General features: G+C 39.1%; 1 protein-coding gene across 2 annotated transcripts in view; it reads left to right on the plus strand.

Annotated features, from left to right (window-relative positions):
* The window catches only part of MEGF10 (multiple EGF like domains 10), a 184,808-nt gene that overhangs the window by 63,516 nt on the left and 98,522 nt on the right, over positions 1–22,770 (plus strand). For both annotated transcript variants that reach the window (XM_056124440.1, XM_056124441.1), the window contains exon 5: positions 21,763–21,855. In XM_056124440.1, the coding sequence (XP_055980415.1) occupies positions 21,763–21,855 (93 nt within the window). The remainder of the gene's footprint in view (positions 1–21,762; positions 21,856–22,770) is intronic.

A 22,770-nucleotide genomic window follows, 5' to 3' on the forward strand; every position in this document is an offset into this window, starting at 1 on the left:
TTTTACTCATTTATGGTTTCAAATATTTTCAGAGAAAAGTAATTTAAAAGTGATGGAGGAAACACATTTCAATATAAATGACCAACCACAAAACATTGACATGACCAGGTGGTGACAGAACTTGCATTTTTAAAGTCTGGGATAGTGATTGTCAGCATTTTCACAGATAATCCAGTGGTAAACTTAGTACATCCCTCTGGGCCACACACACAGATGCTAAAGGGGAGAAACAGACTGATGCACAATAAAAGCATGCCGCAATGACAATCCCCTCTCCCCCCCCACCCCCCACCATTCAAGCTGCAGTACTTTCCCAGGTGACAGAGGACAACATAATTGGAAGGTGGGCCTCCCTGGTCATCTAAGTGCATTGTGGGGGCAAAGACTGCTGGCAAGCCTGATAGTCAGACAGCCAAACTGATATTCAGTCTTAAAACCAGCTGAGCTAATTTAGAATACTGAGCATATAATTGAGGGACTGAATAGGAAATGTGCCACCCCTAATGAAATCTACCGATTGATTCAGGGTGAATAGGTTTCAGGAAACTTGGCAGCTGGCCATGAACTGACCTTGGATCCCCTAGTGTGAGCTACTAGATACTTGTCCTGCATGAATTCACTGATGCATTAACCAGTTAAGATTAGGGAAATACCTTGTGCTGGATTCCCTTTCTCAAAGATTTACATTAGCCTGTTAAAAGCTCTGGGAATGCATGGAGAAAGGCAGGCCTCACACTTATTTGAATTTCCTCCTTCCCCCATCTTTTCTTTGTCTTTAAGATCTCGATGGAACCAACAGTCTTCAAATCTTGCTTATCTTGGAAAAAAGTGTTTATGTCTTTAAATAAACTTGATTGGTAATTTTAAACATTCACAGTTTATCAGAGACTTCTCTTGATTTTTCATTTGTTGGGGGAACTCCCAGCTATTCTTGGTCTATCAGGCCTGCTGTGCAATGCAAGAACCTAGGAGATATAGTACCTCATGGGCCCTACAGTGGGAGTGATTACCTGGGCTATTCTGGTGTGTTCTGAGGTCTCCAGGACTACACCTGGTAGTGATTTGGGGACTCTAGGGCTTCACCCATTGGTGCTTGGAGGACTATGAAGTGGCGGACATATGCCTTAATTTGGAGGAGCAATTTTAATTACCAGGATATAGCAGACACTTTTTCCCTTTCACAGTAGCATAGAAGATGTACTGATAGTGATGGGACCTCTCCCATACATTTTCCTTCACCCTTCCTTTTCCCTTATTGTCATTATTTTTTAAGTGGTCGGAGCTGCACATACTTGCCTGGCTATGGTACTTTCACACTGAGTTGTGATGTATACTGGGGATCACACATCAGGTGGTGGTGCTGCCAAACCTGGCCAAGGGCTGCACTCCTTTATTTGTGCTGCTTGCACACATCCTCACTGAGGTTTGCAGTCTCATAGTTGGGGTTCTCGTGCACATTCTGATTATCCTACTTGCCGGGTGTTGCTGGGGTACTAATCATTGCACTTCCTGACTGTGAAGCTTGCATATATTTTATGAAAATGACCAAGGTTTGACTCATTCAGTGGATGGTACTCACATACATCTTTGTGTGTGGCTGGAAATCCCTCGTGGCACCATAGATCAGCGTGAACTGAGCTTCGGGGATTGTACTCAGTATATGTGGCTATACCAGGGATTGAACAGGTCATCTTAAACTTGTAAAGCAGGTGTTCTAAGCCACTGCCTATCCTCCACGTGTTACACATTATCAACAGAGATGTGTAATAGCAAATAGATCTTGATGGAAAATTATAGTTGTCAGTAAATGTGTATACGAATTATCTTAATATTAAATACAAAACAGCTATTTAAATGGTAGACTTGCTGTTGATAGGGAGAGTAAAAGAGAGAAAAAAATTCAGGATTTAGAGAGCATAATTATTTTTATTTATTTTTAATGAATCACTGTGAGATGCAGTTACTTACAAACTCATGCTTACGTTTTAGTCATACAATGATCCATCCCTCCATCAGTGCCCATTCTCCACCACCAATGTTCCCAGTATCCCTCCGACCCCTCCACCCCTGCCTCTGTGGCAGGCACATTCCCTTTTACTAGAGAGTATTACTTTTATAAAATAAGTTCGACAGAAAAGAGATGCAGCATATAATTTTATTCACATGTGTGGCACATATAGAAACAAAAGGAACAAATGAACTAAATAAAACCAAAGAAAATAAACTTTTACGCAGTATTATCAAATTAGTGGTTACCAGAGTGCTTAAGGGAAATGGAGTGAGAAATTTGGGTGAAAGGGATCAATAGTTGAAGATTTGTGAAGGACTTGTAGTGGTAATTATAATTTTATATACATATGTTGATTTATGGGCTGGAGCAATAGCACAGCGGGTAAGGCATTTGCCATGCAAGCGACCAATATGGCCGACCCAAGTTCGATTCCTCCACCCCTCTTGGAAAGCTCGGCAAGCTACCAAGAGTATCTCGCCCGCACTGCAAAACCTGGCAAACTACCCGTGATGTATTTGATATGCCAAACACAGTAACAGCAGGTCTCATGATGGAGATGTTACTGGGCCCACTCGAGCAAATCGATGAATAACGGGAGGACCATGACCATGTTGATTTATAATAAGACTTGAAATAATGTTATAATGCAATGTTACTTCAAATGAAACTGTCTTAATTAGCCACAGATTAAGTTTAAGATGCAATCTGTCAAAACACTTAAAAATATTTAATTTGAATATTTTACAACCTCATTGATGGGTTATTTGGGGGGGGTCTTTTATTTTATTTTCTTTTTTCCTTTTATTTTGATTTTTGGACCACTCTTGGTGATACTTAGGGGTTACTGATTCTGCACTTTGGAATTACTTCTAGTGATGCTCAGGAACCATATAGGATGCCAGGGATCTAACCCAGGTTGGCCACGCACAAGCCAAGCACCCCTATCTGTTGTACTATCACTCCAGCCCCTTCAATGATGCTTGTCTGGTTTTTTTAAATTATTATTTTAAATGTTGGCACCATGGTTTATAATACCATTAATGATACAGCTTCCTGCACAATACATTCCAGCACTACACTCAGAATATCCATTTCCCTCCATCATTATCCCAATGCCCCCCCCCCCACCCCCACCCCTAACTTATTCTCTCTACTTCCTGCGTGTGATAAGCTTCCTACTAAAACTGAGTACTCAGTTTCTGTTGCTTTGGGGCATTTTTTATACCCCTATTTTGTTTCATTGATGTTTTCATAAAGCTTACCAATAGTGTATGTTAGAGGTGGCAAATTAGTAGTCTAGATAGTTAAATATATGATCATGTTTTGTTTTGGTTTTTGTCCCACACATGCTCATGCTTTACATTAAATAAAAATTAACTAAAAATGTAAGACTTCTAGCATCCAGAAAAATTCGGGCAACTGGAACTGGTAGCACTGGCTTGACTTTTTAAATTTATTTTTATTTTTAAATTTTGAGCTGGAGCAATAGCGCAGCGGTTAGGGCGCTTGCCTTGCATGCAGCGAACCCAGGCCGACTCTGGTTCAATTCCTGCACCCCTCTTGGAGAGCCCTGCAAGTTACCAAGTATCGCGCCCACACAGTAAAGCCTGGCATGTATTCGATATGCCAAAAACAGTAATAAGTCTCACAATGGAGACAGTACTGGTGCCCGCTTGAACAAATCGATGAACAATGGGAGGACAGTGCCACAGTGCTAATTTTGGAGCCACACTGGCAGTTCTTAGGGATTGAACCTGGGGCTCCTGCATACAAAGCACACTCTTTGAGCTATCTTTGAGCTATCTCCTGGCCTCTGGCTTGGCATTCTCATGTGTTAAGAAACAGAAGGCTGTAATAGGGGAGCAGCTCATTCGAGGTGAATCAAGTGTTCTTTTGAATCTGGCTCCTTTGATTTTTGTGAGGAGTTCTAGTAGCAAAGGCCCTGTTACCAGATTTCTCTCAGAATCCCAATTCTCTCCCTTCCCCACCCACCGCGCGCGCACACACACACACACACACACACACACACACACACACACACATTTTTAAATAAAAAATTCTACCACTTAATTTAACCATTAGGTTTAAGGTTACAACACTTAAAATGTGTTTAAAATTTGATGTTATTATTGGTTGTTCACCTCTGATATGAGGTCTCCTCATTTCTTCTCAAGCTAGTGCAGACTAGAAAGGAGAATTTTAAAAAAAAGACACGAGGGCCTCAGAACCTAAACAGAAATGTCCAGGGCGGAAGGAAGGCAGGTTGAGGACACTGCATGCAGAGGTGGTCGAGGTAACTGCTTGACATACCTTCACTTTCCCCAAGGCTGATTTTTATTATTAACATGTGACTCAGACATTGGCTAGCCGGAATTAAAGTGTCTGGAAATGAGTGTGAGCAAGATAAAATAGGGCAGACTAGGGAAATACCATGGGTGGAAAACATGCTGTGGGAAAGAATATTTGTGAAAGAATTCCATGACTGCAAAGAGAGTGGTCAGAGCAAGAAGAATGCCATTCTAAAAACAGCAGAGGCCGTACGATACTTCCTGTAGTATCATCATGATTTTTTCACAGACATAAACATGACAGGACCAAGAAGGAAGTAATCTATCCTCAATAAAGGCTCTTTTCCCCCGGTTTTTTCCTCCAGGGTGTTTACAGATGATTTTGAAATCCTTCTCAAATTGAATCAGTTTTCAGTTCTACCATTAGATTTCTTGTTAAGGCTGAGTTGTTAAGTATTTGTGCTTAGAAAAATTGGAGTTTACTCCAATGCTTGTTAGCTATTCTGAAACTGTAGTCCATTAGGATCATGTTACTTATTTTACTTAAATCTGATTTATCCTGAAGAGACATAATGCAAGAGTTGCAGCCAACATAGATAATGCCAATGTATGTGTGGAATTAAGCCAAAAAACTCTTCCCATTTTAAATAAATGAATAGGATTATGTGCTCCACAGATGTATTTCAATCCCTTGTGTGGTATATATTACAACAGTCTATTTTAACACAATTTTTATCTTCTTTATATGTAATTTACTTTGTAGAGGAAAAACTTAGTAGAACATTACATTGTGTTTCTAGTATTAATGTTTCCCAAAGTAAGTATTCCTGGGGAGGATCTAAAGCTAATACTTTCTTGGGGCTGGAGTGATAGCACAGCGGGTAGGGCATTTGTCTTGCATGCGGCTAACCCGGGTTCGATTCCCAGCATCCTATATGGTTCCCTGAGCACTGCCAGGAGTGATTCCCGAGTGCAAAGCCACGAGTAACCCCTGAGCATCGCCAGGTGTGACCCGAAAAGAAAAAAAATTAAAAAATAAAGCTAATACTTTCTAAGCTTTTTGAGAGTCCATCTTCCAATGACCAAACTCTGACAGAAATTAAAATGTGCAAAATATTTTAGTCTTAGCTCAGTATTTTTTAAATTGCCCTCCCTTGTAAGACAGGTGTGTCTCTTTGCCCCCTTCTTCTACTGGTTTTTTAAAAACAACTTTATTAAATAAAGCTTTCATAAATGGTTCCAATTTAAATACAAAATTTAACAAATACTGGCATATGTATTCAGTCTTTAAATATCACCTAATTTATGGTAATCAACATATTCATTATTTAAAAATATTTGCTTGGGCTGGAGAGTTAGCACAGAGACTGAACACATGCTTTGCATGTGGGAGATCTTGATTTGATCCCTAGCATCACATGATATTCTGAGCACCATTGGGACTGACCCCTGAGCACAAAGGTGATAGCAGCCCTGACCACTGCCAGGTATGTCCTAAATTTCCCTCTCAATTTCTTTTTCTCACTCCCTTTCCTTTTAAATTTTTCCATCCATACCTACCTTCTCCCTTCCTCTTTACCATGTTTGATCTGTTTTCTATTACTGATTGGTTTCTGTTTTCTAGAGTTATATACAAATGGAAGCACACAAAATATGCTTTTACATTTGATCTCTTTTATTCAGCATAATAATTTTGGGATTTATCTATATTATGTGTATTGTTCCTTCATTCCTTTTTATTGCAGAGTAATATTCTATTGCATGGATAACATTAATTATTTACCCATTCACATGTTTATGAACATTTAGATTGTTTCCATTTTCAGGGCTTTCCAAATAAAACTGCCCTGATAATTAGTAACAAAATTTTGTGTGGGCATATGCTCTTTTATCTCTTGAATAATATCTAGGAGTAGAATGACCGAATCCTTTGGTTTTTGTAACAATGGAGCTGCTTTTTTTTAACGTTTTAATTTTTTTAATTTGTTTTGGGATCATAGCACAGCGGTAGGGCGTTTGCCTTGCATGCAGCCAACATGGCCAACACGAGTTCGATTCCTCCGCCCCTCTCAGAGAGCCTGGCAAGCTACCAAGAGTATCTCGCCCGCACGGCAAAGCCTGGCAAGCTCCCCATAACATATTTGATATGCCAAACACAGTAACAAGGGTCACAATGGAGACGTTACTGGGCCCGCTTGAGCAAATCGATGAACAAGGGGAGGACAGTGACAGTGACAGTGACTCAGTGATACTTGAGTACTACGCTTGGCTTAGTGCTTAGAGGTTACTCCTAATGGTGCTTGGGAATCACATGGTTATGGAGATCAAACCTGAGCTTCCCATATGCTTTGTTGAGTTCTCTTTCTAGCCCAGGAGATACTTTGTTTGGAATTTCAAAAAAACTGGAAATAAGTCAAACGTCCACAAATATTTTAAGAAACTGCCAAACTTTTCAAAGTTGTGCATTCTTATTAACAATATATAAGTACTGCTTCCTTCATTCCACATCTTAAGCAAATTTAATTTAGTTTTATAATATATATTATTATCTTACTTTACTTTTAACTCATACTATTATAGTGATGAATGATACTGAGCATAATTTTGTGCATGTATTTGCCACTAGTGTATTTGCCACTTCTATTGTGAAGTGTCTGAATAATTTTCCCATGCATTTATTTGTTTGTTTGCAAATGACTATTTTTTTCTTGCACTTATTTTTTTTTTGTTTTTGTTTTCTGGACCAAACCTGGCAATTCTCAGGGGATACTCCTGGTTTTACATTCAGCAATCATTCCTGATGGGACTCAGGGTACCATATGTGATGCTGGGGATTGAACCTGGGTCTGCCGCATGCAAGGCAAGTGCCCCTATCTGCTATACTATCGCTCCGGCTTTCTTAGACTTCTTATTGAGTACTCTTTATATATAACATTTAGTATTCTGAATATAACTCTTTAAAAGATAACATTTTTTGAAATTATTTTTAGATCCATCTTCTCTTTTTTTCTTCTTCTTTTTGGGTCACACCCGGCAATGCACAGGGGTTACTCCTGACTCTGAATTCAGGAATTACTCCTGGAAGTGCTCAGGGGACCATTGTGATGCTGGGAATCGAGCTCAGGTCGGTTGCATGCAAGGCAAACGCCCTACCCGCTGTGCTATATAGCTCCAGCCCCTCTTCTCATTCTCTTAATTGTGTGTGTGTGTGTGTGTGTGTGTGTGTGTGTGTGTGTTTACGGTCCTTAAACTGAGCCCAGGATTCACATATGTGAGGCAAGTACTCTATCACTGAACCTTATGCCCTGAATTGGCTCTCCCCAACCCCCCCCCCTCCGCCTTTAAAAAAAAAAATTGAATCATTGTGAGAAACACAGTTACAAATTTGTTCATGATTGGGCTTCAGTTATACAATGTTCCATTACCTATCCCTTCACCAGTGTACATCATTTCCCACCACCAATGTCCCCAGTTTCTCTCCTGTTCTACCCCTAGCCTGCCTCTATGGCAGGCTCTCTCTCTCTCTCTCTCTCTCTCTCTCTCTCTCTCTCTCTCTCTCTCTGTTTCTCTTTTCAGCATTATGGTTTGCAAAAAGGGTACTGAATCTTGTTTGTACTTTTATCCAATTTTCAGCACTCAGTTCTTGTCCAGAGTGATCATTTTCAACTATCTTTGTCATAGTGGTCCCCTCTCTATCGTGGCTGCCCTCCTACCACCACCACTTGTGGCAAGCTCCCTAATGTGGACCATTCCTCCTGACCTTTGTTTTTACTGTCTTTTGACATTAGTCTCATACTATATATTTTTATATTCCATAAATGTGTCCAATCATTTTGTCTGTCCCTCTCCCTCTGACTCATTTCACTCAGTGTAATACTCTCAATGTCCATCATTTACGCACAGATTTCATGACTTCATTTTTCCTAGTGTCTGCGTAGTATTCCACTGTATAGATGTGCCATAGTTTCTTTATCCAGTCATCTGTTCTTGGGCACTCGGTTGTTTCCAGATTCTGGTTATTGTTAACAGTGCTGCAAAGAGCATAGAAGTGTAGATGACTTTTCTGCTGTGTGTTTTTAGGCCCCTAGGGTATATTCCCCAAAGTGATAATGCTGGGTCATATGGAAGCTCTATTTCTAGCTTTTTGAGGAATGCCCCTGAAATGGCATTTTTCAAAAAAGGAGTTTTTGTTTCTTATAGGCAGCTTTATTAAATTTTTCTTTTACATGTTGTTTTGGTGCTGTATTTAAGTAAGATTTTACAAATTCAGGAAATAAAGTTTTCACCTAGATTTTTTTCTTAGATAAGCTTTACTTTCTAGTATTACATTTGAGTCTAACAATGATGGGTCTCATTCTCCTTTCCCTGAAAGAGCCTCGAATGTGGCACTTTTTAAAATCTCAGGGTAGGACGAAGGAGACGATACTGGGGCCTGCTCAATGCAATCAATGAACAACAGGATGACAGTGATACACTGATACATTTGAGTCTATGATTTGTTTTGAGTTAATATTTTAATATAGTATGAGATTATGTATACACATTTATTTGTTTACAGGTGAAATAACCAACATTTCAAAAATTATCTTAAAAAGTTCTACCTTTTTTGAAATGCTCTTATGACTCTATCCAAAGATAGTTGTTCATATATATTTAAATTTGTTTCTGGACTCTCTCTCTATATATAATGCCGTTCTATTTTTCTGCTTATCTATATTAATACCAACATCATTCTGTCTTGGTGGTAGTAGCCTTGTGTAGCTTTAAATCAAATAACATTAACCCTCCAACTTTTTCCATGATAGCTTTGTTTGTTATAAGTATGTTGTATTTATGTATGTACTTTAAAACTTACTTATAAATTCTACCAAAAAATGGCTCCTGAAATTTTTGACTTATATTTCATCACATCTGTAGATCTTGAGGGGAAGAGTAGTATCTTAGCAATTTTAAGACATTTGAATCATAAAGAAGATCCCTATTAAACACACATATATATGTGCATATGTGTATAAATGTATATGTATATATATTTCTGCCATTTGCGGGTAGAGATTTCTATAAATTTTAAATAGGTCACATTGTTTAATAGCTTTATTCATGCCTTTAATTTCCCTCACTTTGTTCTAACAATAATCAGTTTATATTGTACGGATACTTATCATATTTGGTCAGATTTATTCATAAGTGTTTCATTTTTTATGCAATTATAAATGGCTATCTCCCCCTCCCAACCCCCCAATTTTGAGCCACAACTTGTTGTGTATAGGGATTACTCCTGGCTCTGTGCTCAGGGATCACTTCCAATGGGGAAGGGGACTGTATATGGTGCTGGGGATTGAATCCGGCTTGGGCACATGCAAGGGAAACACCATACCTGCTATAGTATATTTCTGAGCCCCTATAAATGGCTTTAAAATGTTAAGTTTATGATTGTTTTTGCTAATACATAAAAATACAACTGAGTTTTGCATATTTCTTTTTACTTTTAACCTTACTACTTTTATGTTGATTTTCCTTTTTTCTGGCTATACATGGAATGCTCAGGCATTACTTCTGACTCTGTGCTTAGGGGATCACTCTAAGTTGTTGTTGGTTGTTGGGGGACCATATACACTGTCAGGATTTAACATGGGTTGACTCTGTGCAAGGGAAGCACCCTACTGGCTGTATTTTCCTTCAGACTATAATTTTAATTGTGTTAAACTCTTTAATTAGTAGACTTTGGTACATCTACACAATGGAATCTACACTATGCAGCTGTTAGAAAAGATGAAGTCATGAAATTTGCATATAGGTGGATCAACATGGAAAGTATCATGCTAAGTGAAGTAAGTCAGAAAGAGAGGAACAGACATAGAAAGATTGCACTCATTTGTGGAATATAAAGAAACAGAATGGGAGACTAACACCCAAGAGATAAGTACCAGGAGGATTACTCCACAGCTTAGAAGTCTGCCTCACATGCTGGGAGAAAAGGCAGCTCAAATAGAGAAGGGACCACCAAGTAAAGAGTGCTAGGGAGGGCCCATTCAGGATGGGAGGTGAGGGCTGAAAGTAGACTATAAACCAAATATGATGGCCACTTAATACCTCTACTGCAAACCACAACACCCAAAAGGAGACAGAGAGCAAAAACGAATGCACTGCCCCAGAGGAAGGGTGGGGCAGAGGGAATGGGGTGGGGATGGTGGGAGGGATACTGGGACCATTGGTGGTGGAAAATGGGCGCTGGTGGAGGGATGGGTACTAGACCTTTGTTTTACTGAAACGCAAGCACGAAAGTTTGTGAGTCTGTAACTGTACCTCACAGCGATTCACTAATAAAAGTTTTTTTAAAAAATTCTTTAATTAGTTTCAGAAACTTTTATTGATAGATGGTATCAAATACATATATGCATGAACACATATATAATATATAAATAAAGGAAGTTTCACCTCATCCTTGCCAATCTGATAACTTTTATTACTTTTTCTTGCCTATTACTCTTGCTAGAACTTTAAATTCAATGCTAAGTAAAAATTATAAATGTAGGCACCTTTGTGATAATCCCAATTTTTAGGGAGAAGGAGGCATTCATTCCTTCATTATTGAATATAATGCTTATAGTAAGATTTTAATATTTTCCATTAAATATTTAATGTTTAATATTTGGGAAACATTTTGTACCTTGTTTGCAGATAAATTTTTGCTATGAGTGGATGTTGGAGATTAAGTGCTTTTTCAATAATTTTTTTAGATAATAATTTTCTGCTATTGTGGATGTTTATATTATATTTGTTTTATTTAAGAATCATCCAAAAGATCTCACCAATGGGGCATTCTATTAGCTATGTTTAGTTACAACAAAATTATACATGCACACTTGTGTGTGTGCACGTGCGCACACACACACGCGCGAGTGTCATATTTGGAGAGGGGTCCTCAAATGGTGCCAGGAGATGTGGATGTTCCACCTATGATTCTTGTTCAACAGGACCAGCCATTTAATGCATGGACCCTGTAATGGGCCCAGATTATTCTGGCCATCCAGCGATTCTTGGGCACCTCTAGACCTACACCCCATGTTTTTTTTGAGAACCATGTAGTGTCAGGCATCAAATTAGGTGTGATAAACACAATCCATGTGCCTTAACTCCTGTGCTATCAACCAGTCCCTCATTAGCTTTCTAGAAAGGGAAGTCTGGAAATGGAGAGTGTATAGTATACAATTCATCCTTGTGAGAAATTCAGAGTAAAGTCTTCTATGTGTTTCTGGGCCCTTCCCTCAAAGTTGTCTGATGGTATTTATAGATTCATTCCATATTGCCTGCATCAGAAAAGAAAAAGAGCACAATAAAAATTTTGTTCACCTAAGCTACGTTTTGTATAGACAATTCCATCTAGAAAGAGCACTGAGAAATCTAGTTTATTGCTGTTCACATTGTCATTTCTTGTGAAAATAGGATCTTCCTAATAAGAATACCAAGTGTACAAATAACAGTGTTTTCCAGGTATTAATATATTTGTAGCAAGTTTTTGAACTTGTTTGTATGATTCATAAATCCCTATTAGGAATGAAGAAAAGAGATTTTACTAGAGATTTTCCCCATAACATTTAGTTAACGCAAACCCTTGGGCTCTCATTGTTCTCTTACTCTCTGAGACTGTTTTTTTTTTTTCAATTTACATATATGGACTACTAGTATCTATGGGCAAATGCCTCTCCCATAAGTGTGTGTGTGTGTGTGTGTCTGTGTGTGTGTGTGTGTGTGTGTGTGTGAAAACAGTGCTTATATACTTTTAGGGATGAAAGGAGAATGGACTGTAAGGCAGCTGATTTGACCACTCCTTCCTGAAATTTGATTACCAAGTTTTACACATCCTCAGTTCAGATGTTCTCTCAGGTGAGACTTTCCTTGATCTATCCCAGTTGTAATCACTCCTTTCCTGCAGTTCCAACAATACTTTTCATGACAACTTTAGTGAGTTATAATCAACATATATGATTAAACCATTTGAAGTCTACAATTCAAAGTTTGGAATTTACTTAATCACCACACAATATAAGAATATTTACATCACCTAACAACATCCTGGCCCATTTTTACCCTACCTTTACCTTTAGAGTCCTTGAGCCATAAACAGACACCAATTTTTTTGTCTCTGTACATTTACCTGCTTAGATATTTCCTATAAATGGAATCATTGACTATAGTCTCACATTAATTTTCTCAGGCCTCTACTATTGCTTCTTCATTTTGCTGTTTTTTTTTATTGGGCTTGAAGGGCTGTTGTCTGATTTCTTCTGTTGACTTAAGAATATACAGTCTAGTATTTTTGTAGTCACACTGGTGCCTACAGCAACAAATACTAAACTTGAAGGGAAAAAGAATTCTCTTCCATTTAATAAATAAGTACAATAGGTAGGCTGTAATATGATTGGAAATATCAAAATAAAAGGATAGTTGTCTGTACTTACTGAACATCATAGTAACAATTAGATTTTGTAGATATGTAGCATATAATTGGCCTTAAACAAGAATGTGGTGTTGGAAGCCCAAGAGTGGGAAGGGCTGTCTTTCACACAGCCAATCCAGATTTGATACCCAGCATCCCATATGGTCCCTTGAGCATCTCCAGGAGTAATTTCTGAGTACAGAGCCACGAGTAGTCCCTGAACATTGCTGGGGATGGCCCCCAAACTGATATATATGTATATTACATATAAGAGTATATAATATATATATTTTTTCATTTTCTTTCTCCTTTCCTTCAATGTTGCTGCTGTTTTTATTGTGATAAACAGGGTTTGTACTGTGATGCTTTTTGGTGATCACACATCAAGTTGCATTAGTTGTTCTCTGGCTCGGGGTACTCACTCAGGATTGTATTTTTTCAATTGCCAGGAGCCATATCTTAGTTGAAACACGCAGTTATGGCTGTGGTGCTCACTGGAGGCACTGCAGTGTTTACACAAAGGCTCACTAAAGGCAATACTTCCTGGCCATGGCACTTGAACATCTTTTCATATTTTTAGTTGTGTTTTCCACCACTGTTTGGGAGGGGTATTTAGAAATATCTGGCTAAGGTACAGTTGGAAATTGCAGTGCCAGTGAATCACAGGTAACAGAGTGCCAAGCTCAAACAGAACTAACAGGATTGTGGGACAGCTAACATTTGAACTCATGACCATATGTTTGTAAGCAGATGCCCTGCACTCTGGCACTTTTTTTTTTAATTTATTGAAACACTGTGGGAAAAGTTACTAAGCTTTCAGGTTTAAGTCTCCGTCATACAATGATCAAATACGTTTCCCTTCATCAATACTCATTTTTCACCACCAAGAACCCCAGTATACCCCCCCACCCCTCCAAATGCCTGTGAGGCAGATAATTTCTAATTAACTCTTCTCTACATTGATTACATTCATTATTTCGACAAAAGATGCACCATTATTGTTTAGAATTTCCCCCCAAACAATCAGAATTGCTGAAAAGGCATTGTGAAATATTTTGTTTTCTATAGCTGGTTATGAAAATCATATAATGTCACGTGGGCACGATTTTCGATCTCTGCAAAGAGTCAGATAATTATGAGATTGGTTTCTGTGTGTCTGGTGTTATGGCCGTGCCAGAGAGCCGCTCGGGGGGGGGGGGGGGTAACTCGTGACCTTGGTAGCGCGTGAAGGATGTGTCAGTACCACCCCCCTTCCCATGAGACTGCAGTTGCCCCATGACCGTCAGCTCGTACCTGCCTTTCCTATAAGCTCTGAGGCAGCTGCCACCTTGCTGCCAGGGGGGAAAAAGGAGGAAGGGAGCAACACCCTTTCCCTCCTGGGGAGGCATGGAGCTGTAGTTAAATGCATGATCTATTCACTTTTCTTTTGCAAGCTGCTGGACTCTGGACTAAGCCCTTTTGCCTCTGGAACCATGGCTTGTGTCTTGTGAGGGGAAACTCATGACCTCGGTAGGGCGTGAAGGACGAGCCAGTACCGTCCCCCTTCCCATGAGACTGCAGTTAACCCATCACTGCCGGCTCATACCTGGCTTTCCAATATGCTCTGAGGGGGTGGCCACCTTGCTGCCAGGGGGAGAGAAGGCGGAAGGGAGCTACACCCTTTCCCTCCTGGGGAGGCATGGAGCCGTAGTTTAACATATGGTCCATTCACTTTTCTACCGCAAGCTTCTGGGCTCTGGATTAAGTCCTTTTGCCTCTGGAGCCATGGCCATGCCAGAGAGCTGCTTGTGGGGGGCAACTCGTGACCTCAGTAGGGCGTGAAGGACGAGCCAGTACCGCTCCCCCTTCCCATGAGACTGCAGTTGCCCCGTCACCGCCAGCTCATATCTGGCTTTCCAATAAGCTCTGAGCCAGCGGCCACTTTGCATGCAGTCCAGATGCATTTCTGCCAAAAGCCGCTGAGTTTCAAGACTTGTTTCTGAGTCTGCGGTATCATGGCTATTAATCAGCTTGATCAGGAGCCAGAGAGGCCATTTGTAGGCGGCGACTCGGGGTCTCGTTGGGATGGGGAGAAAGAGTCGGCTCCACCCCCATGTGGTGAGGCCCCATGTGTCTGCCATTGCAGGCCCAAACCTGACTGTCCAGTGGCCTCTGGAGAATGGCGGTCACCAGACCACCAGGGGGAACAGGCCAAGGCACGAAACCTATTCCCACCTGGAGTGGCCCAGTGCCAGTAACCTACTGCAGGAACAGGACACATTTCTGCCAAAAGCCGCTGGATTCTGAGATTCATTTCTGAGACTGTGGGATCATGGCCATTAAGCAGTTCGATCAGGAACCAGAGAGGCCATGCTTCCACTTATATAGCTGAGCCGGAGGTGGTTTGTGGGTGTGTCTCCTACATACCTAACTTTTGGCCGTTTACTTTCTTGGTAAACTTTGCCCCAAGTTTTTGGGGTCTGGCCAAAGGCACAGCAGCAATTTTGGGGGTATCTGAAAGTCTAACGTTGCCATCAGGCTGCTGATGTACTCACCTCACAGGTACAGATTGACCTGCTGGTGGCACCATACCCTCTTGCACTCTGATACTTTTCCTCTGAATTCTCTATCATCCTTTCAATCACCCATTCACCACCTAAAAGCATCTGAAGTTTTGGTTCACTGAGTGTTGGATAGCACTGTAGCACTGTCCACCCATTGTTCATGGATTTGCTCAAGCAGGCACCAATAACATCTCCATTGTGAGATTTGTTGTTACTGTTTTTGGCACATCAAATACGCCATTGGGAGCTTGCCACGCTCTGCCTTTCGGGCAGCATACTCTCAGTAGCTTGCCAGGCTCTCCGAGAGGGATGGAGGAATCGAACCCGGGTCAGTCGCATGCAAGGCAAATGCCCTACCCTCTGTGCTATCGCTGGCAAGTATTGGATACCAGGGTTTAATCCTACTTCCCAGCAAGTATTGGACACCAGGGTTTAATCCTAATTACTTAGTTTAACACTAGCTACAAATAATGGGGAAGTCATTCACTTTTCCTGATATCAGTTTATTTCTGTAAAAAAATAAATGAGCCACCTTTAACTCTTTGAGCATTCTTTATAGCAATCCAGCATAAATAATAACAGAATAAAAAGAACTTCTGAGGAAAGACAGTTTAGCATGAAAGTTTGTATGTCTGCTGGATAGTTATCTTCCAGAGATACTGTGATCCTAGAAACATCTTTTTAGTTGTTTTAACTAAGTTGGGCATCTTGTCTCCTTTACAACAGTAGATAGATGTTTAGAGATATAATTGGTTTGTGGAGAAATCTTTAGTCTGTTCGCTTTTAGTTTCACCCTTTAACCACACCCTAGGTGTAAATCCAGAAGGAAATGTATGTGGTAAGAGAAAACTCTTCAGTATATCGAGTGACTGTCAGTATTGAAGCCAAGTATTTATAAGTAAAAGGAATGAAGTCTGTGGCCCTGGCAATGGGATTTAAATGGATTTAGGAACTGAGGCTGAAACAAAAGCCTAATTAGAAAAGATTCCAGGGCCATCATGTCAGTCCTCACCTGTCCATCAGGCAGACAGGCCGTCCACAGCTTTCATTTCAAAGATGTGATTTTCTTCTCTCAGTAACTCTTATCTGCCAGTTCTCAAGGGAAAAGATGTGCCATTGGCTGTCCCTTGGAATTTGATGTGTTTGCATCAGTTTACTTAGTCTGGATCCAAATATTTCATTTTTATCAGCTCCTTTACAAAGATTCTGAAAATCCTTGATAATATTCAGTAAGTTTCATACAGAGATATGAAAAATAAATTATATTTCTTTTTCAGGATAAAAATTAATTATGGGGCTAGAAATATAGTACAGTGTGTAAGTCATTTGCACTGGGTGCAGCCAAGCTGGGTTCCATCCCCAGGACCATGTATGGTCCCCTGAGATCCACCAGGAGTAATCCCTGAGCACACATGTAAGCCATGAGCAGAGCCAGGTATGGCCCTAATGCCAATATATAAACAAAAATTAACTTTTCTAGAATTTTTCTATTTTTAATTACTGTATTAAAAATAAAAAAGGAGAAACCAGCTAGCTCAAAGGGTTGGAACACATTCCTGGCATGCAAAAGTCCCTGAGTTCAGTTCCCTGAACTGCATGGCCTCTGAAGCTCTGCCAGTTTATTGCCCTGATGCTACCCAAGCCTGTCTTGAACCTACCCTGATTTCTTAGATGAAATTTGTTAGACATAGAAGCCCAGCTCTAGAGAAGGTGGCCCCAAAGCTGAAAGAGAAAAGGTAAGGCTGAAGAGAAATCTAACGGGGCTTATCTCCTGATGAGCATCTCTTTGCAATAGAATTCCTTCCGTTTGGTGGGTGAAAATGTCAGGAGACATAATGAATTCTGTGGCTTATACATTCTTTTCTCTGTTCATCTTTTTGCCCCTGTTGGTCTGGCAGGAACTTTATAAAAGCTATTGTTAGATGTGGAGAGTCCAGGGTTGGTGGGGGTAAGGGCATGGAGAAGAGATGGCATTTATATGACAGAGTCCAAGGCTGTGTGAAGAGTTAATCCCAAAGTCATGAAGTCTTCTTCCCTTTTAGGAATGCATTCCCAGAAATGATTCCCATTATTTATCTAGCTGTTTATTTGTCTTTAGGCTTCAGAGGTGATTCTATAGGTCTTAACTTTAATTAAGAAAAAAATCATTAGGAAAGCAGATTCTCTCTTCCAATTCCTAATTAACTAACAGGCAAATTTGTTTAATGTCTATGACCCATTTCACATTTTGCTTCAGACTTTGGTAAAATGTTAGTTCAGGGTCTCTGTTAAAAGAATCTGTATTTTAAAATTACCATCAAAAGATTTTTTTTCCTCTATCTATTATAATTGGACTCCTGGAATTTGTTTTATAGAACACAAAGCCTTACACCATCAATACTCAAATATGAAAGTCTTTGTGTAATTTTTCTTCATCAATCTTAAAGCATTATAAAGCAAGTCTTCAGTATTGCACATTGAAAATTATTATATATGCTTAAACAATAAGAGCAACAAAATGACAAAATCAATTGAAATACGAGCATATGAAACTGATTCTTAACCTCCAGGGAGACATATTTAACTTATTTAGTATTTTCTACAACATTTTAGTCAAGATATCTTGCCAATAAAGGAAAGGTGCTAAATATGATTGTTCAGTATTATCTTTCCTCCCAATCATTTCAGATGGGTGAGTAGAAGTAAAAATTATTTGGGACTAAAAAAACTAATTAAAAAATTTTTTGGGATTTGGGATAACTCTGGGAATAAAATTCAACACAACAACAGCCAAAACAAAGATTAGTCTGCATCCTCTAGGGGTGACTATATATGTAAGGAGGCAATTTGTTTGTTTTTTCAAGTATTTTGCATTGTTTTGTTTTATATTTGGATCTCATTATGTAATAATCATGCCTTGCCTTTCATTAAACTTCAAAAGCAAAAAAAAAACTTCAAAAGAAATTCTGTGCTAAAGCATTTTGGACTTTACTTGAAATAAGTAAGGCCAATTTATATACATTTTCCCCCCTCCTTTTTGTATAAACACTGGGATTTCCAAAGTTGTTTATAATGATTTGTTATAGACATTCAATATTCCAAAACCAATCCCACCACAATTATCACTTTCCCTCTACCATTGTATTGAATTTTTCCAATCATCCCTCGAGCCTTCCCCCATAGTAAACCCAAAATAATTTATTTTATATTGCTTGTTATCAATAAATTGCTAACAGAACAATCAAAAATATTTCCTTAGAAGAAAATTAGTTTAAATTGTTGTGTCTCACCATAGAGACATTAAGTCCTTGTGGAGATTACTAAAATGTCGTTACAGGTTAAGTGTGTTATGTTTGGTTAGTCAAGATTGATTGTTTTCTGTGTTACCTCCTATCCCATGTGCTACTACTGGATTATCAGTGTTATAGAGTTTGGATATGTTGCTCCAGAAAGTCCAAAAATTTTAACTGGGTGGTAAAGCTGGAGTTAAATTTTTAACGTGGCAGTGCCTTTAGGTTTTGGACATGATTTCCAGGGCTTCTGGAAATACAGAGGTGAGGAGAGGTAGCCCATCCCAGCTGCAAAAAAACCTGAAGATTTCAGTCACAAAGACCCACATGTTTGAATTTTCAGAGGTTAATATCTGCGTGAGGCTCAGTGGACCCACCAGAGGCATGGTGGTGATTTTACAGTATGGCAGTGAGTGGCTGCTGGGGTTCTGTTTGAGTGGTCCCTGGACAGGCCTGTTTCCCTTCGAGTGTCCCAGATATCTGTCATGAGCAGTGTCTGAAAGATTTTGGGTGCTTAGTTGATCTCTTTCGAGATTTATCAGTCTCTGGAGCAAGGCCAGCAGATGAGCTTACATGGCACTAAGTTGGTTCCTGGGTGTGACAGCCAGGGCTTCTGGAAGTACAGGGAGATTAAAGGATGTAGACAATTCTGACTCTGAAAACACTGGAGATTTCAGTCACAAAGATCCACATACCTGACTTTTCAGCAAGTTAATTTCTGACTGAGGCTCTATCTGGAGACAATGGAGTTCAGCTGGTGGCATGGTGTCAATTTTGCAGTGTTCAAAGTGGCAATTTGTAGGAAGCAAGACATGAGTGGTTAAGAAGACTAAAAGAAAGGTACAGGGGCTGGATCAATATTACAGCAATAGTGCACTTGCCTTCCATCCTGAGGATGTGGATTCCATGCCAAGAACTCATTTGGTCCCCTGAGCATAGCCAGCAGTAGTCCCTGAGCTCAGAGTCAGGAGTAAGCCCTAAGTGATGCTCAGTGTAGGCATACCCCACCACCACCAAAGAAAATCACAAAAAGTGTGCTACGTGAAAAGATGAAAGGAGATGGAAACAAAAGAGAGAACCAGTTGCACATCTAATCCTCCATGGCCATCTCTAAAGCCTCATTTGGTCTTACCCAATTCTGTCTCCTGGCAAGCCAGAGATTTCAAATTTTTCAAATGTTGGAATGAATTATTTTGTCAAATAATCTTATGTGGATGCCCATTATATTAAAACCATGTGTCTGTGGCTGAGAGATAGAACCGTGCTTGCCTTGCATGTAGCTGACCTAGGTTTGATTACCAGCATCCCATGTTGTCCCCTGAGCACTGCCAGGAGTATTTCCTAAGTGCAGAGCCAGGAGTAACCCTTGAGCATCCCTAGATTTCACCAAAAAACAAACAAACAAAAACCTTAAATTTTTATTTATAAGTTTACCTAATAAGTTACCCTTATGCCACTATTTTGGTAACAAGCTTATTTGTGAGAACAAGATTGCTTCAAACAAAAGCCTGGATGTGTAGCCTGGATATAAGCCTGGATTTCTTTTCATCAACGCCCAACACAATTTTTGTTTTTTTTTATTAAGTGTATTATAAAACTTTATTTTATAACAAAGGCAAAGAACATTTTATTTCTTAATTTGAAATAGACAACAAAAGTTTTCCATGGTTATTAATATCCTGATAGAGTAGAAAGTGGCAAAGTAGCACTGAAGGCAGATTACCAAGAAAAATTTGCATACATAGATGTCATCAGTACATAAGTGAGACAAAGCTCTCTTTTACTTACACATTCCCATGCATATTAGCACTCTCTGTCTGTTGGGAGAATCATGTGTACACATTGCCCTATAACACATTATGATGCATCATCTAGAACCTGTGCTGTGAGCTTAGACACGAGCCTTCTGTAGCATTTCATTGAACATTGCATACACCCCAGTGATGATAGCTTCTTGTTTATTTGTGCATATCTAAATTTAAAAAAAGAACAGTACAGAACTATGACTTTACAAATGAATGACATAGCTACATTTCAAACACATGCACAGAAACAAGAGGAGATTCACAATGTGCTCAACATATTGTAGGGCCAAAATGTGCATGTGTTACTGGCAGGTTTTGCTTTTAATTATAATTTGATGTGTAATTGTCTGGATCAAATATGTTAAGGTTCTAAGCACCTTTTTTTATCAGTTATGGCAAAATCTGTAAACTGGGTCAAATTTCCAGGCTCACCTGGACTGGTATCTCTCACCAAATTACCTGAATACTAAAGAATTATTCTAGTAACAGGAAGAGTACTTCTTGAAAGTTTAGGTCTTAGTCTTTTGTGGTGACTGCTACCTGATGGTATAACAAATTTTTGTCTTTGATTAGCTTATTCCCAGATAATTGTCAGAATAAAGTCTTAACATCCTGTTTTTTTATTGTCAAGTCCTCTTATCTTTCCAAAACAATTTTAAAGACTGTTCAGCCAATGTATGTGGCACTAAGATTGAAGGGTATGATAAATGTTTAGTACAGCATATTTTTATGTTCTCTCCATCATCCCACTAAACTTTGCTTTGGAAATCATTAGGTTTCCCATTCTACCCATGTTGACAGTGACAGTGACAGGGTCAGATCACACCTAAAATATTCATGATGAAAGAGAAATAGATATTTATCATTTCCCAGATCTATGGGATTAAAATTTTTTCCAAGCAGCCCTTAAAACTTAAATAAACTTAAAACGTTATTAAGTTTTGATCAATACGTTCACAAAGAAATTCAGCTATGATTTCCGGCGAAGCTGTCTTGTAAAAGGCATTTCTCTCTGCTCCCTTGTTGTGGAGTTGGGATATTTTACTCTGTGGTTTAGTTTCTGCATCCACATCAGTGCCTCTCAAACAAAGAGGTTATATTTGGTAGTCAATGGTAATGTTTTAAGTGGATTAGGCGATTTTCCTTGAAATTTCTTTTCTAATTTAGCATGAAGTTGAATTAAAAGGGAAAATGAAGGAATTCATTTGGAGATATAAAAATAAGAAGAGGACTTGTTTGCTTACACAGTAGACTGTGAGAGGACTGATTGGATTGAATAAAATTATCAAGCATGCATGTTGTTTTTGAGTGATACTTGAGACTGGGATGTGAAACAGCTGTGTTGTTGGGTGTTTTTCTTTTTCTTATGCCAACTTTCCTTATTTGATTGATTTTTTTTCTGACAGCCCACTGTGCTGATAAATGTGTCCATGGTCGCTGCATTGCTCCAAACACCTGTCAGTGTGAGCCTGGCTGGGGTGGGACCAACTGCTCCAGTGGTAAGTTTTCACCTGCTGTTGTCTGTCTCCGGATGCTTTGCTGTGCGGCCTGTCTTCAATTTGCCCTAACACTGGATTTCCCCCTTCATCTCATAACATGGTGTAGATTCCAAATCAATACCTTCATGCTGTTTCTGGTACATCTGTATATATATCTTATATAGAACTCTTGTTAATTATGTATAAGAAAGGTACTTGGAAAGGAAATTTCAATAATTTGCTACTGATATTAGTGAATATTAATGCATTTTCTAGAGTAGCACTGTAGCACTGTCCTCCCATTGTTCATCTATTTGCTCGAGTGAGCACCAGTAACGTCTTCATTGTGAGATTTGTTGTTACTGTTTTTGGCATATTGAACACGCCACGGGGAGCTTGCCAGGCTCTGCCTTTTGGGCAGGATACTCTCGGTAGCTTGCCAGGCTCTAAAACTCTTTCCTTTAGCCTGAAAATTGTGATAAAGAATTGTCACAGTCTAAGTTCTGTTTTAACGTGTTAGTTTATCTAAGATAGTGTTTTGGTGATTTAAAATTCACCTGTTCAATTTAGCCAACTAAAATTGGAAGTTTTCAATGCTTAGCATATTTATTTATCTCTCAATTTTGAGTTGTAAAAATGAACACTTGCTCAAATAACTTTGGGGAAAAAATATTAGTAACAAGTGAAAATGTATGGACATTTATACCAAAATTAAATCATAAAAATGTGTACCTGTTATATTAAAATTATAATTCTAAAATGGTAATATCCTATAATATAAATATTTTGCACTTAAAATACCACGTTTATCATAATGAGGATTAAGTGATGGGATGACACCAAAATAAAAACAGTTGCTTTTCTAAATTTCACAGTTAGAACTTAGTTTTCTCATTAACTTGTTGCTAGGCATGTAACTGTGTACACTTCCTGATC

The sequence above is a fragment of the Sorex fumeus genome, unplaced genomic scaffold, assembly GCF_029834395.1.
Source record: "Sorex fumeus unplaced genomic scaffold, SorFum_2.1 ptg000051l, whole genome shotgun sequence".
NCBI lineage: Eukaryota > Metazoa > Chordata > Mammalia > Eulipotyphla > Soricidae > Sorex > Sorex fumeus.